Source organism: Pelobates fuscus, chromosome 12 (genome assembly GCF_036172605.1).
Source record: "Pelobates fuscus isolate aPelFus1 chromosome 12, aPelFus1.pri, whole genome shotgun sequence".
In the NCBI taxonomy this organism is placed as follows: domain Eukaryota; kingdom Metazoa; phylum Chordata; class Amphibia; order Anura; family Pelobatidae; genus Pelobates; species Pelobates fuscus.
In genome coordinates this window covers 10586823-10602161 of record NC_086328.1, presented here as the reverse complement: position 1 = coordinate 10602161, position 15339 = coordinate 10586823, and the positions used below count along the sequence as shown (strand labels likewise).

General features: G+C 39.2%; 1 protein-coding gene across 1 annotated transcript; it reads left to right on the top strand.

Annotated features, from left to right (window-relative positions):
• The first annotated feature begins 12489 nt into the window (after window positions 1–12489).
• FOXC2 (forkhead box C2) lies at window positions 12490–14931 on the top strand. The gene has a single exon (XM_063438454.1). The coding sequence runs from the start codon at window positions 12744–12746 to the stop codon at window positions 14151–14153; it is 1410 nt and encodes a 469-aa protein (XP_063294524.1). The 5' UTR covers window positions 12490–12743; the 3' UTR covers window positions 14154–14931.
• Window positions 14932–15339: the final 408 nt, after the last annotated feature.

Genomic DNA, 15339 nt, shown 5'->3' with positions numbered 1-15339 from the left:
GGACAAACTGGAAAAACACCTAGCAGTGGCAGGAGGACCTGGGAGGACCTCAGGGGGGAAGAGATCTTTGAAGTCCTCTCCAAATTGTCTGTGTAACTACTGTTGCTGGAATATCCACTTATTTATTGTCAAAAAAAATTTATGAGGCAATAAATAAAATGATACAGAAAAAAGAAACAGGGGTTAGAGCGGATGCACATATTACAAGAGTACAGTAGATTGTGCTCAGTAAACTCCTGACTAGATCAGACCGTTCTTAAGATAAAGGAAAATGAAATAAATTGGGAATGAAACTTTGCAGGTCCAGTGAGTTGAATAAAAAGGCATTAAGGATGATACATGGTCACGATTAGCTAAGGTTCAAGTAGAGCTGGTAAGCGGCCCATCTCCATAAGAGATTTTTAGCTAAAGCCATAACATTAGGTAAGAAGGAAAAATGTGTGAAAAATCTAAAAGATGTTAACCACTGGGCTGCACATCTACATCTCAGGAGAGAAAAAACAGGAAATAAAATAAAAATAAAATAAAGAAGGTTTAACTCGAATTCAGTATAGTTATGTGAGACTTAGGCAGGCTTGCCACAGTTAAAAGTGAGTCCATCTTCAAGAAACACCCGATAGTGGGAAGCGTAAGAGACCTGTAGGGTGATCGGTAGTGGAGACTGCCAGACAGGAGAAAAAAATGGGGTATAGACGCATCGAAAATGTGTTGCCAACCCAGACATGACCACCAAGCTCTCTCAGCTTGCATCGGGATTGGATCTCTTATTAAGGACTTGGACTGCGTGACAGCGCTCTCTCTCAAAACCCTCAGATGGACCTCAGGCAAAGGCCCAGCACATCACAGACATGCATGTACTCTCAAGCCCTTCCCCCTGTTACTGAACTGTACAGGCCACAAATTCACCTCAACCCTACACCAACCTGACTGCATCATGGAAACTGATCGGGTCCTTTTTCTCCTCCTTGCTCCTGCACCATGAAGATCAAAGATTCCTTGGAATCAGTGTCTCTGTCTCTACTCTGCCTCTGGGCTCTCAGCCATCACGCTACACCCTACTACAGGTCAGGTCTACCCAAAACACCAAAGGGTCACTAATACCTGATGTTTACTAAGTCTTGGCAACGCCAAAAACACAACCTAGTTACTGCTGTCCATAGCGTTAATGCACTCTGCATAGCATCGTAACCAAATAAACTAGGAAACAATTGTCTAAGTTTTGCATGGCCCATGCTGTTTTCATTTTTTTCTGAGGGAAACCAAAAAGAGCCCAATAGGGAGTCCCTGAAATATGTAGACTTTTGAACCATCATACACTGGGCGTCCAATTCAGACACCATACTGGAGATCAAATTAAGCCCTTCAAAACAGAAGGATGGACAGATTTAAGAAGAAAACCTAAATTCTACACATGTCCAGTTACCCTCAACAACATATCCAGACATCATTCGCTATCAGTGAGTAAGTTTGTGCTGTAGTTGGCGAGGGGGGGGGGGAATTATAATACTATAATGGAAATCTGCACGTTAACCTTTTCCCAATGGGAAACAATGTCAGTAACTCACTCTTTATCTGCTGGGGTCCTGCCTTAATTGGACAGACCACCACTGCCCCATTCTCTTTTTCCACATAATTTGCCCGCATTTACCATACATAGTCTCCATCCTCCAGTATTCTCAAATTCTGTTTTGCAGACATATCATTTGTAGGGCCATGGATGGGACTAATTTGCACACTACCCCCACCATCCACACAAACACTCGTTTAGTAAAATATATTTATCTAGCCAAAAACATAAATCTAAGTAGCCAAATGCAAACACAATTGACAAGTCACTCTTTCACATACATAACTAGCCACACAACGACCACACAAAGAAACACATCAACACACAAACGAGCATGAATACATATACACACACTGGCAAGATATATAGATACTGTGACTAAAGTACTTCTTCTCTTGGTACCTTGTCCTGTGATCAAGGTTTTATGCACACAGCCTTTTCAAGCTCCAGAGACACTTCACCCGCTGGATAAGCTAAAATGGTTTCGTCTTTTTATTGTTGCTCCAAAACTCAAGGTGCAACAGGTACAAAATAAATCAAAACAAAATCCTTGTTTGTTTTTTTAAAATGTTTTTATTTTTGTTGTGCAAATGAATACATACATGCTTGTAATGCCACAACAGCAGGACAAGCAAAAGAAAAACATACAGTACAAGCTTATAACATGGCATTCAGAGCAATTGCACAAATATTAGAGTTATGGTATACTAGTAAACGAGCTGAGGTTCACGTGTCTAAACAAAACATCATATAAGGTTAGATGATCAGTATTGTAACGAGGACACAGTGAATGTGAGGGTTAGAGCACCTAAGAGGCCCCCGGGTGAATACCAAATTGTGAAGTGTCACAAGCATAAAAAGCCTAATTAACGATAGTTGTCTACAGGGGAAAAACCTAGAGTCAGGCTGTGGAGAAACTTTTCAGAGGGATTAGCACCAGCTGGTGAGAGTCTCATTCATGAGTCAGTCAATACCACTTAGTGGCGCTACAGAGTGTAAGTTCTGTAAAACAAAGCATCGGGCACAGGAGTCCAGACGTGCAGTCCATCATTGTGGAGAGATTCAGGCCCCAAAGTACAGACACATGCAGGAGAGGTAGTAGCCACGTCGCCACTAGTTTTCCTGTAGGTATCACAGGCCTCCATGGGGACCCTGATATCGGGCAAAGTGGATAGCAGGACACTGGTCACGTATTCAGGCGCTTGTGAAGAAGTCCTGCAGCTGTGCCCAGAGTCGACGGTGTAGGCTTGGATACAATCAAAAGGTGGAGTCCACAACTCCCTACATGCTTGCGGTGGTGGCGTGGATGTGCCATCATAGGTAAGGGGTCACATGATTCTGGTACATTAGCCTGTTGCATTCTGAGCTCCAATTTTCCCCAGAAGTCGGCAAATATGCGGTCCTGTTTGAACATGATGTCAGGCTGCTGGTAGTCATGGTCAGGGGAGCAAGTGGCGTCTGCCATGATGTGTATCTTCATGCCAGTCATCTGCTTACTCAGCAACACCTCTTGGGCCCATCACAGCTGGGTAGCCTCCCATGAGTGGACCAGGATCACCCCCGGGATGCAGAGTGGATTTGGTGGGGCTCATGACACACCAGGCCAGAAGATCGGTCAGCTTTCCCATCTGGTATGCCTCCCAGGCCGCACTGCTGAAGGCGTCGAGACAACCTAAAATGTAGCAAGCAGCCCCTCCATGGTGGACCAGCTTGGCCAGGGTGAGTGGAATCTTAATAAAACTCGCTTTGACAGGGATTTGCAGTAATTAATCCCACTTTAATTGAGATCATTCAAGGAGCCCCATCCTCCCCCTAATTAACAAACATATTCTGCAAACACCCTCAACGTTAAAATCCTTGGTTGGGGTGCAGCATAAGGTATACCTAAACCTATTCCTGGGGCTCCATTATCTTCATTCTTCAGCTCCTGGTGCTCCACCTATCAGGAGCCACCTCTCCTGATGCTAGTGCTGTATACATGCGCGAGAGTATCACACTCACTTCTAGAGAGGATCTCACAAAGACTAGGTTTTCCAATCTGTAAGAAGCTAGATTTCCACAGCTGTTGCTAGTGATGGCTGAGAGAAACGACAAACATTGATGGGGGATAGTCTGCCTTTTGTCAATTTCAGTCTTTACTATAAGACAAAGTAGGGAATTCAACGAAATGACAAGACTGTACATGCAGGTAGTTCATACAAATTCTATCTCTATGTGATAAACATTTAAATCGAAAGCTCGTTTCAGAAGGGTCTTCTTTACCTACTGTTCTCATATGTCAAATATTTTTTTTAGATTTAACGATTTGTCTTGGTTATCTATTGTACAGCGCTGCAGAATACGTTGGCACTATCTAAATCATTGTAATTGTAATTATGTGCCCAGGGACACATAGCAAACGATGCATCCCTTCTAGTTTATACACCATAATCAGCAGCTCTTATAAACCTTTGTTTTCGATGATGTTCTCAGTCTGGATGAACCTGCTACAATGTGTACAACACTGTATGGATAACATTTCTTAGGACCTTAAGAGTTCTTCTCATTCTCTGTGTAGACCTTTCGGATCAGAAACAGATTTTTCACCAGACTATTATCTTTTGGAAATATTACATTTGTGAATAAACTAATCCATTCTTCTTAGGTAATTACTAGAAAATGACAGATTACAAGTGGACACCTGACCTGGAGTTCTTCTAGTCAAAACAGGCATTCCATCAGCTTGATACAACAGCCTGTTGGCGCACGGTTTGTTTGGATCATTTCTAATGAAGGAAATCCATTCATAAATGTAGCACGTCACACCTCTGGATCTACAAAATGCAATGTTGGGCTTTGCCAAAGTACACACATTTAATACTGCACCGAAGGAAACCGACCTCTTGTTTAATTAACCTTCTCATTGTAAGACAACCACAGGGCTCTCGTAACGGAAACTGTTCGTTTTCCCAAGCATAATTCTGATACAAGTGATACAGGAGGTGTCTGGGCCTGTTTTATGTCATTGACTTGGGGATCACTGCCTTGAATTGAGGGATCTGTAATGGAGAGTATTTCTCTTGTGAGATTATAAAATCAATTTGAAAGAATGAGATCATTTTCGTAGTCCATGTTGTGATTATTACCTAAATTACAGAACCTATGGCATCTTAAGTCATGAAACACATGGGATCGGTCTCGAGCTTACCAAATAAATGTGTTTTAATATGCCGAATGATTGGATTATGGTCACATTTTCAGCTCTGTTTCTTGGAGGGCGTCCATGGACTTTAGTTTCATTATTAATTGAGATTAAGTGATTTAGCCTGTTTCATACAATGTTCTTACATGTAAAATAAACCCGAGAATGATTTATAGGGTGTTGAAGACACACGTGCTTCCGGTTCTGTCCATTATTTTGTAATATGTGTCATGGTAACATTCATAGAATGACTGCAAAAGCTGCTCTCCTTGTGTGTATGTTGTTTATAGACATTCTCATTAAAACAAATAATTTCTTTAGAGACCCGCAAGTACTCACTCATGCAGTATTAGACTGCTGTCTGCAATGTTTCGAGAGTGTAATTTATGGGCTTTGCTTTACCATGCAGAGTTTACAAATTGACTTTTTTTTTTTTTTCAATTTATATTAAAGATTTAGCAATGACATCACGATGCACAGGCAGGTCACACACTGCAATTCATCCTCTTCTCTGTCTGCTCTCTAAGCTGACGGCCAGGTGAGAAGGACAGATCTTATAACAATGATTGACAGGGAGCTAAGCTGGAGGCGCCCAGTTGGAGGACAAAGACGTGGATTTCTACATATAATTTTATTTTTCACCCCTCACAAATAAATATTTGTTAAATATAGGGATAAGGAAACATAACGTTAAACTTTAACTCCTTTAGGACCAGTTAGGTATGTTGTTTATTGGGACAGTCATGAAATGTCATTCGTGGGATGGCAGATCGTTCTGTGTTGACGAAGGGTAGGTGACGCAGACAGTGGTGAGAGTTTGTTCGGGAAGATTTAACAGCAGGACAGTTTTACTGACAAACACCAAAAGCACAGATACAGGTTATAATGTACTGTTTCCATTTTAGACAGAAACCTTTGTAAATTGATACATGACTTACTGTGATTTCTGGAACATAGCGCTATAAATAAAGTTTACAGAGGTTTTCGTGGTAGCTATATTCAGGGTACGCCCGTAAAGTTATTAGATTTCACTATAAATTGTTTTGCTGTGGGGCCCTTCTTATCTGTGATGAACATGTGATTGACAAATGTTTTCCATTGACAATACAGACCTCACACCAAAAAGAAACGGCTGTGACTCACAGTGTGTCCAGCTGGCATTGTGTTTTCTCTCACAGTGGGGAGAACTGCTCGTGCTCTGAAAACAAAAAATAAGGACCTTGTTCATAACATAAATGTAAAATAAATTATCTTAAATTTGATAAAACATATTACAATAAAGTAAATTTAAGAAAAAAAAGCTAACTTGAGCACGATTCTTTACAAATCTGGGTATGTCAGATTGTAGGCCGGCATATGTGGAGCTGAGAATAGAATTGGCTCTTGTTGTCTATATTTCGATAGTCACAGTTTAATGAATAGATCCTCTTTGTCACTCATTGAAACAAGGTATTTCTTCCGATAGTGTATATTAGTTTGCCAACAGCTTTCCAATTTATTCCCACATTTCAGAGACTCCCAACCTGGCTGCACCTTTCACATAAAATTGGATGTATGTGTTTTCGACTCAGCTTGTCCCCCCAATCCGTTCTTTATTTACCCATGGGATCAGTCAATCTACAAAACGTATTTTGCTGTCCAGTTATTTTCACTAGGAAACATTACAACAAAAGGAAAACTGAAATGTACAGCATAGTATTTGATGAAATATATTTTGTAAAAATGAACTATTACTTTTGTCATGTTTTATGCGTGAGAATAGTTATATTTATATCTATAAACGCGAGGTCACATTGCTTAATTCTATCCTTTCAAAAGCCCCAGATAGTTCTTAGAAAGTTAAAAAACAACCAGGAAAGAACTTACAGTTCATTTATAGAAGACAAATGATAAATATTTCGATATCCGAGTCCCCGGGTTTGATTATACAGAACCACAATCTTAATTATCCTGATGACACACGTGTCCAGCTCTTCCTAGACATGGCTCCCATCCCTTACCCAGCTTCCTGCCCTTGCTCATTAAACAGGGCACCCAACGCCTCTGTTTCTGTGCGCCTATTTCTCTAGTTACAATTACGTGTCTGTTAGTCCATCCATTGTACAGCGCTACGGAACTTGCTGTTGCTATATAAATAATAAAATCTTCAATCTCCCCTATATTCTTCTAGTCTTTCCCTCTTTTCTCTTGTCTTTTTTTTCTGTTCTTTAATTTGGTTTTCATTTCCCCCTTCTTATTGCTGTGCTAGTGCTACCTCTTGGTGGCATCTTCCATGTCACACGCATTCTTTCCGTTTGTGTATGTCTCAGAGTCAGAAAGGTTCTCGTTTGGGATTCCTGTTCTTGGTCACTGGAGCATAATTATCTTTTCAACCCAAATGGAGAACTCTATCTGTTTTAACTCCTTCGGTGCTTACCGTGCACATGGGATTGTTGTATGTCTTGCTTACTCTCCTGCTGAATAATGAAATTTAACATTTAACTATTATAAAAATGGTTTATTCATGTATGTGCAACTGTGTTATTTTTCTCTGTTATTCTGTTTATTTTTTTGCATCATGTCATGAAAAATAAAGATTGCAGAAAAAAATGATATATGTTAACAAAACAAAACTAGCCCTATAATAGTTACTCCTATATTTAGATTCTGGTCTCTGGCCCTAGTTAGTCTTTCCTATATCTGATATTGATAGAATTTTAAAATATTTAAACTGAGTAATACAATAACACATACATTTAGTAATAAATGGATTTGGCAAAATTACTTTTTTTCTGCACATGATACAAAGAAAAAGCAATAAATCAGGTATGTGATCAGTTAATTCTAATAGCTGCAGCAGAGGTGCCCAAGAGGTAGATCCCAGATGTTGTAGAACTACAACTCCCATGATGCTTTGCCTGTCTTTAGGATGCTTTTAGAAAGACAAAGCATCATGAAAGTTGTCATTTTAGAAGACCTTTTGGGCACCACTGACCTACAGGGTTTTCTTACTTGAGGTCAAAGTGAATTTCAAATTTAAGGCCAGAGTTACTGAACTGACAGCTGACTAATCGTGATGGTAATCTGTTATTCTATATAATGTCAAACACCGGTGAAGGTAATGAGAGAATAAAAGAAGATGAAGACTGAAACGAAGGAGAGAAAACAAGGGAGGAAGAGGACGGGTTGAATTTACAGATCTTCACATCAAAAGTACTTTTAGGTAATGAGTGATAGAGGAGTGAACATTGTGGTTTAATGCTATTTTGCCATTACACACTCAATACACATTGTTGTAGCTCATGACTCAGTTCAATGTAAAGGTACAGGAATTATATTGAAACAAACACCAGCCGCAAAGACAGTCGATGAAGCGGAGCCCTAATCCTGGCAGGGACTCTCCTCTGCTGGATCACTAAAAGTAGAATCAGAAACTAGAAAATACCAAGTAAATAGCCCACCTCCTCCCCAGCAACTGGACGACACACAGTTCTGGGAGCACAGCTGACTTTATTTCTGCCACACATGGCTTTTATGCATTGCCGCTAGCATGGGGTTTCCAAGTCAGGAATACAAGGGTTTCTTTCCCAAGAGCCTCTGTGTTTGAGAGATAATTGAGCTTCAAATAGTATAACTCAATTATCTCTCAAATAAAGAAACTTACAGATATTTTAATATACCCCAAAAATACATGAAAACAGTACATGAACCCCACAAAAATCATATTCCAGAATATCCCCGATCTGAGTGCACAACTGATGCAAAAAGCCCTCAGATCGGTTTGGTAGAATGAAAGTTATTGTCGAACACAGTTTTGACCGACCGGCTTTTGGGGGGGTCCTGTGCGAACACAGACGAACGCTCACCCTGGCTGCTATGGAGCGAATGCTCCCCCTGTTCGGTAGATTCTATCTGCCCGGGTTCGCGGAAACGCGAGGCCGAAAAACAGTTCCAAGCGTTCGATGACCAAATACTGCTGCCTGCGTTCGGGAGACAAAATGACCGCCATGTACTAGACTACGTGTGTTCAGTTATACAAATGGCGGCCACCCAGGAAAAGCACTCAAGCGAAGGTGAGTAAAGTCATCAATTTGTGGTTAACAGCGAGTAGAGGTCAGTGTTCACTGGGGCATAACCAGGGACAACACACAAGTCTGTCGGGAGACGAACAAGGGGGAACAGACAACCGAACATAAAAGAATGGAGTCTGCTACAGTGGAGAATCAGTGGATTGGCGCTAGTATAGGTGTAGATTCTGCTCCTCTGATGTCTAAAACCACTCACAAGACACCACAAAATAAAGCAAATAAAATACACAAAGCAAATAACAAAATGCACAAATAACCACACCAATAATGCTTAGTTAATGTGAGCAACCCCACTCCCTCTACCATGTCAGCTCATTAAACAGGGCACTCAACCCCTCTGTTCCTGTGCGCCTATTTCTCTGGTTACAATTACGTGTCTGTTAGTCCATCCATTGTACAGCGCTACGGAACTTGCTGTTGCTATATAAATAATAAAATAATAATGTACATCCTGATTAACCTGTAAAACATAAGACAGAAAGCACTATAATGGTGTAATACAGTTAAAACACTGGTAACCAGTGAAAACGACAAGGGATAACTCCTAATATCCAGAGCCACATATAGCAGGCTCAGGCCATATTGGCATGCACATCCTGGTCCTCCCCTTCACCACCAGAAATAATAGAGGGACCTCAGATTGAAGGTGAATGACAGTAGGTTTTAATTCCAATAAGATAAATAAAAGCACAGCAATAAATAAAATGCAATAAAAGAACACCCCATCAAAATAGATAAAATGTCCACATCGAATTTACTGCACAAAGCGTTTCAAACTTGTATTAATCGTTTTTATAATAGGAATAATAATAATAATAATAATAATAATAATAATAATAATAATAATAATACTGCTATAGGTTTCTAAACAAAAACACAATTTCTAGAGGTATTTGCAACAAGGGCCACTAGATGGCAGCATCTTCCTTATTAATGTAATGGAATGTAAGCCACATTTTAGCAGTACTTTCTCTAGGTGCCTGAAGGGGGCGCACGATCCACAGTAAAAATGCTGGAATGCCTTCAAGAAAAACTGTGAATCGGGGAGCCCCTAAGCTTTTCCCAGTATTTAGAGAAAAATAACGACATTTGAGGAAACTTTACTATATATAAAGGATCACAGTAAGTTCAAACTAAAAAGTATACAAGATCCAATATTTAATTTGTTCAGTTCCAATGAGTTTAATGTGAATATTTTACAGAAATTAGGATCTCCTAAAATAATATCCAGGTACTGTGAACTTTCAAATATGCTAATAATAATAATAATAATAATAATAAAATAATAATAATAATAATAATAAAAATAATGATAATAAAAATAATAATGATAATGATAATAATAATAATAATAATAATAATAATAATAAAAATAATAATAATAAAAATAATAATAATTGTAAAATATACAGGGTTCCTTTTTTGTCTTAGACCAAAATAACATTTTGCAAACTGATTTTATAATATAACTAGTTTTGAGGAGTTTTAGGTTCATAATAATTCGTATTAGTTTAATAACATTTTAATTTAAATAAACTTGTAACTATTATTCAAATTAGAAAGACAAGAATTCTGACTGCAAAATTCACACACACGTATAGCAACTAAAGTTTTATATTTAATAAAATGTATATAATTAAAGTATTAATTATAATTGTTTTTTAAAATGTAATTAAATGGAAAAAGAAATATGCTAAAATTATCTCTGGAGCCCAGCAACTTCCAGTAGAAAACCTCAGCATATATTAATATTTTCTAATTAATCATCTCAATATTTTTTTATTTTTTCTGCAAAATCTGTATTTTTTTTATCGAATCCAATATTTATCCATATCACACATGAATCTAAAACTATTGTTTTATCATAAGTTTGTGTTTCCTAACTTAAAAAGTATGAATTAGCATCTACAAAATCCTGTGCAGAATAATAGGAATTATAATGATAAACTGCAGTTGTTTCATTTCATAGTAAAATCTGTGTAAATCCTCACTGCTGAGCCCAAACTGGAAATCGTCACGTGTTAAATAAAAATAAACATATATTATACAGGGCTACAAATAACACATTACACAATACATGGACATTTATTGATTTTTTTTACCCCAAAAAAATTACAAAAAAATTAAATTAGTTTGAAGTGAAATTTAGTTGCAATATTTGCAGAATTCTTTGTGTTATTGTTTGTGAAATATCAATAACGGAAATATAATTTGACTTTGTATTTATTTGCTTCAGAATATATAACTGTAATATCCAGGTTTTACCATTTTATTTTAGCCACTAATTTACTTAACTTTCCTCTTTCTCGTTATCTAAGGAGTTACAAACTGAAAGTTAGAGGCAGCAGATATGGGGACATTCTCTAATCCAGCTAGAGGTACAGCCTGGGTATATTATCACACTGTGTCATTAGATTATCCATTTACTTCGATTTGATGTTTAGTTAATTATCCCCACACACTTACATAGACCTTTTCCATCAAACTGATATTTATTCTAAATTATATTGGTGTGTGTATATCTATTTATAAACACAGACATTTATGTGTATATTTTCCCCATTGAACTAAAATGTTAAAAATGCACAAAAACACGTTTGAGCCAAGTAGGACCCCTGTAGCTTCCATGGCTCTGTAGTTGGGGGTCTGTGTTTATTTACCCCTCTCTTGTTACAATCTTATCAAGTACTTGCTGAGCCAATGCTAACTATTTTGAATAAATTAATTACCAGGAGGCCAGCTTGCTCTGTGCACTAATTAACCCACTCTGATTAGCACTAATGAGGGTATTAGATGATAATGCTCTCTATGCGATTCATACAAGGGAAAGTTTAATTTTAATTTTATTTAATAAATATGCTTTTAAAATCCGGAAACCGATCATTAAACTTAATAAAATAGCAATGTTAAACGATAGTATTATATATAGCTATTTCTAATCAGTGTGTGATAAAAAGAACAGAATATACACATAGTTAGATCGATCTAAATCTGTTAACATGCTCACATCCCAAATTCTCATTTTATCTCTAAACTAAGAAACTCCTCTATACCTGGAAGAGATCAGTATTGATACACAAACACTACGAACGAGGAAATGCCAGTACCAGGTTTCTAGAAAAAATACAAAATCAATTGATATTTTATAAATGAAAGTGTGAAAATGTTCCAAAACACGCTGGCTTTATTATAATGTAAATACCACTACAGGAAGATCCAAGCAATGTAAAGATCTGTGTTTGTGATGAATGAATGTAACGATATTAATATTATTGGAATATCACTGAGCCTGTAACATGATAACAAAATGACACAAACAAGGCTTTCATTACTTGGAATTGTTTCATTTCACTACCTGTGTAGTAGTTCAGCTCCCCTCACTGTATAATATGCTACAATATATGCTGGGATTCTGGACTGGGAGTTTAAATCTCGTTTTGCTCCTTAAAGTTTAAACACACCATATTTGGAAAAGAGAAAAAAAAAAGTGAAAAAAAAGAGTACTTTCACAGCATGTGTAGGGTTCTGGGGAAGCAGTGTCTGCCTACTGATTGGCTAACAGATAATCATACTGGCTCCAGATTGGAGGAAAGTTTGGGAAGGGGGTGGGGGCTGTGGGCAGTAAAAGCTAAGCTCACTGAAAAAAAAGTTTAGGAAGTTCTGCCTAGCTGGGATAGAAGGCTGCATTGGAGAGACCAGGGGAGCTGGAACTGCAGCCACAATTCTCTGGCCTTACTGGTCTGTGTGCCCCTTGGTGTCCTGGGCCTGAGTTTTGTTGAGTGAGAGTTTGCTGGACAAGAGGATGCAGAACTATAGCTGAGGACTGGACAGAGTGATTGTGATTGAGTCTACCTCTCCTCCCTCAGGGGGAAGCTTGCACTCTGACACCTTGGCCTCTGTGGAGTGGCAGTCTCCTTCCTCAGCCCCAATGATGCAAGCTCGCTACTCTGTGGCTGACCCCAATACCCTGGGGGTTGTGCCCTACCTGAGTGAGCAGAACTACTACAGAACAGCTGGGACTTACAGCAGCATGGCCACCCCAATGAGTGTTTACCCTGGCCACGAGCAGTACACTCCAGGGATGGGAAGGTCCTATGGACCCTACCACCACCACCAGCCAACAGCACCCAAGGACCTGGTGAAACCCCCCTACAGTTACATTGCACTCATCACCATGGCCATTCAGAACGCCCCTGAGAAGAAGATCACCCTAAATGGGATTTATCAATTCATTATGGATCGGTTTCCTTTTTACCGAGAGAACAAGCAGGGTTGGCAGAACAGCATCAGGCATAACCTGTCCCTCAATGAGTGCTTTGTCAAGGTGCCCAGGGACGATAAGAAACCTGGCAAAGGCAGCTACTGGACCCTGGACCCTGACTCCTACAACATGTTCGAGAATGGCAGCTTCCTCAGGCGGAGGAGGAGGTTTAAGAAGAAGGATGTCTGCAAAGACAAGGATGAAAGGCACATCAAGGACCAGGGCAAGCTTCAAAGCTCCATCTCCAGCATGGACATGGCCAAGGACCTCGGCCACGAGAAGAAGATCGTCATCAAGAGCGAATCCCCCGAGCTGCCGGTGATTACCAAGGTGGAGAACGTCAGCCCTGGGGGTGGCAGTGCCATGCAGGACAGTCCTAGGAGTGTGACATCTACTCCATCGGTGTCCACAGAGAGCTCCCTCCCTGAGCACCACCCAGCCAGCAACGGGCTCTCAGGGTTCAGTGTGGAGAACATCATGACCTTAAGGACTTCTCCTCATGGGGAGATCAGCCCTGTGCCAGCTGTACCCTGCAGGACGGGCATGGTGCCCTCATTGCCTATAAACTATGCTCAGACTCAGCCCTCTCTGTACAGCCAGGCGTGCACCCAAGGAATGGACACTAGTGGGAGCTATCAGTGCAGTATGAGAGCCATGAGCCTATACACAGGTGACAGGCCAAGCCACATGTGTGTCCCCACCTCACTGGAAGAGACCATCTCAGACCATCACAATGGTACAACGTCCCCATTAAATTCCATGAGCCTTGGCACAAACCAGGATAGTGTCCTAACCTCCAGCCACCACCAGCAGAGTGGGTCCACTGGACAGGCTGCCTCCTGGTACCTGAACCACAGTGCAGACCTCAGCCACCTCTCTGGGCACACCTTTGGGTCCCAGCAACCGACTTTCCCAAATGTCAGAGAAATGTTTAACTCTCAGCGCCTGGGCATTGAAAGCTCAGCCCTCAGTGAGCATCAGGTGAGCGGTAACAACAGCTGTCAGATACCCTATAGATCGTCTCCCTCCATATACCGACATGCCACCCCCTACCCTTATGACTGCACTAAGTATTGACATAAACCAGCTTGTTCGGACTGGCTTAAGTGACAATAAAAAACACCTTAAACAGTTACAAACAAAACCAAAGGGTTCTTCTTAAGAACAAAGGAACAGCTGGCAAGCCATTGACTTTGGTAAATATATAAAATATATATTATACAGATAGCTATATCATGTTTAACAAGTAAGACCTACTTGAATAAAAATGAAGATTATTTAATAAAAAAAAAAACTAGCCATAAAATATACAAAATAAATAAATAAAATCGTCAGATCTGTGCCACAATGTATGATCTGGACTGAAAAGTAAGGACCAACCGTTACAGACCGTGTGATGTGTTTAAATCTGTTCCCTTTGGCTCTTGAAAAAATATTATAAATTTCTCATTGTTTTCTGTAAGTTGTGTGAAACAGGCTGAGATTCAGAATCATTAATTATAATATTTAAAGTTGAGTTCACTGGATTTATTGTTTAATTGGTGCCAGCAAGTTTCTAATTGCCAAACTGAAACAAACCAACAACATAATGTTTTTTTCATCCTCCTGTATAAATATTAGCGATAGGATTTCTTACACAGTTTATATTTTCCATGTTTTCCTATTAATAAATGAGATTATTTATTTTTCCCTCTTTCGGTGGGACAGAAATGTTAATTCTTTCGTTGTAATTGTGCTGTCTGTTTCTGACCATTCCTGGCCACTTCTGTTCGTGTTATTCGTTGTGTCTGTGGTCCCAAACTATTTGTATTTTACAATAAACAGTCGCTGTGTTACAGCTTAAATATTGCTACAACTCTGTGTGTTCTTTTGGTTAAATTATTTCAAACGATCTGACATCTTAATAAACACAATTCGAATCAACTGTATCGTTATTGTTTAATGGCATTCGATACAAATTAATTCACAAACAATATTGATGTAAACAAATAAAGAAACGCACAACAGCCTCATGTTCTCAATATTATGATATCATTTATATAAACATTGGATCACTTTGCAGAGCTATCTGAATGATACAATGTGTACTAACCTATGGAGAAAGATGCTTTCATTTATTATAAAATCAAATGATAAATATGATTCATTTGTCCTGCTTTCAATCTGTTTAGTAATAGTGTGATGGTTCAATCAGTGTAATAATAACACTGGTGAATAAGGTAGAGGAGCCTGAGATCCAGGGTCCATCTGTCAGTACGAGGAA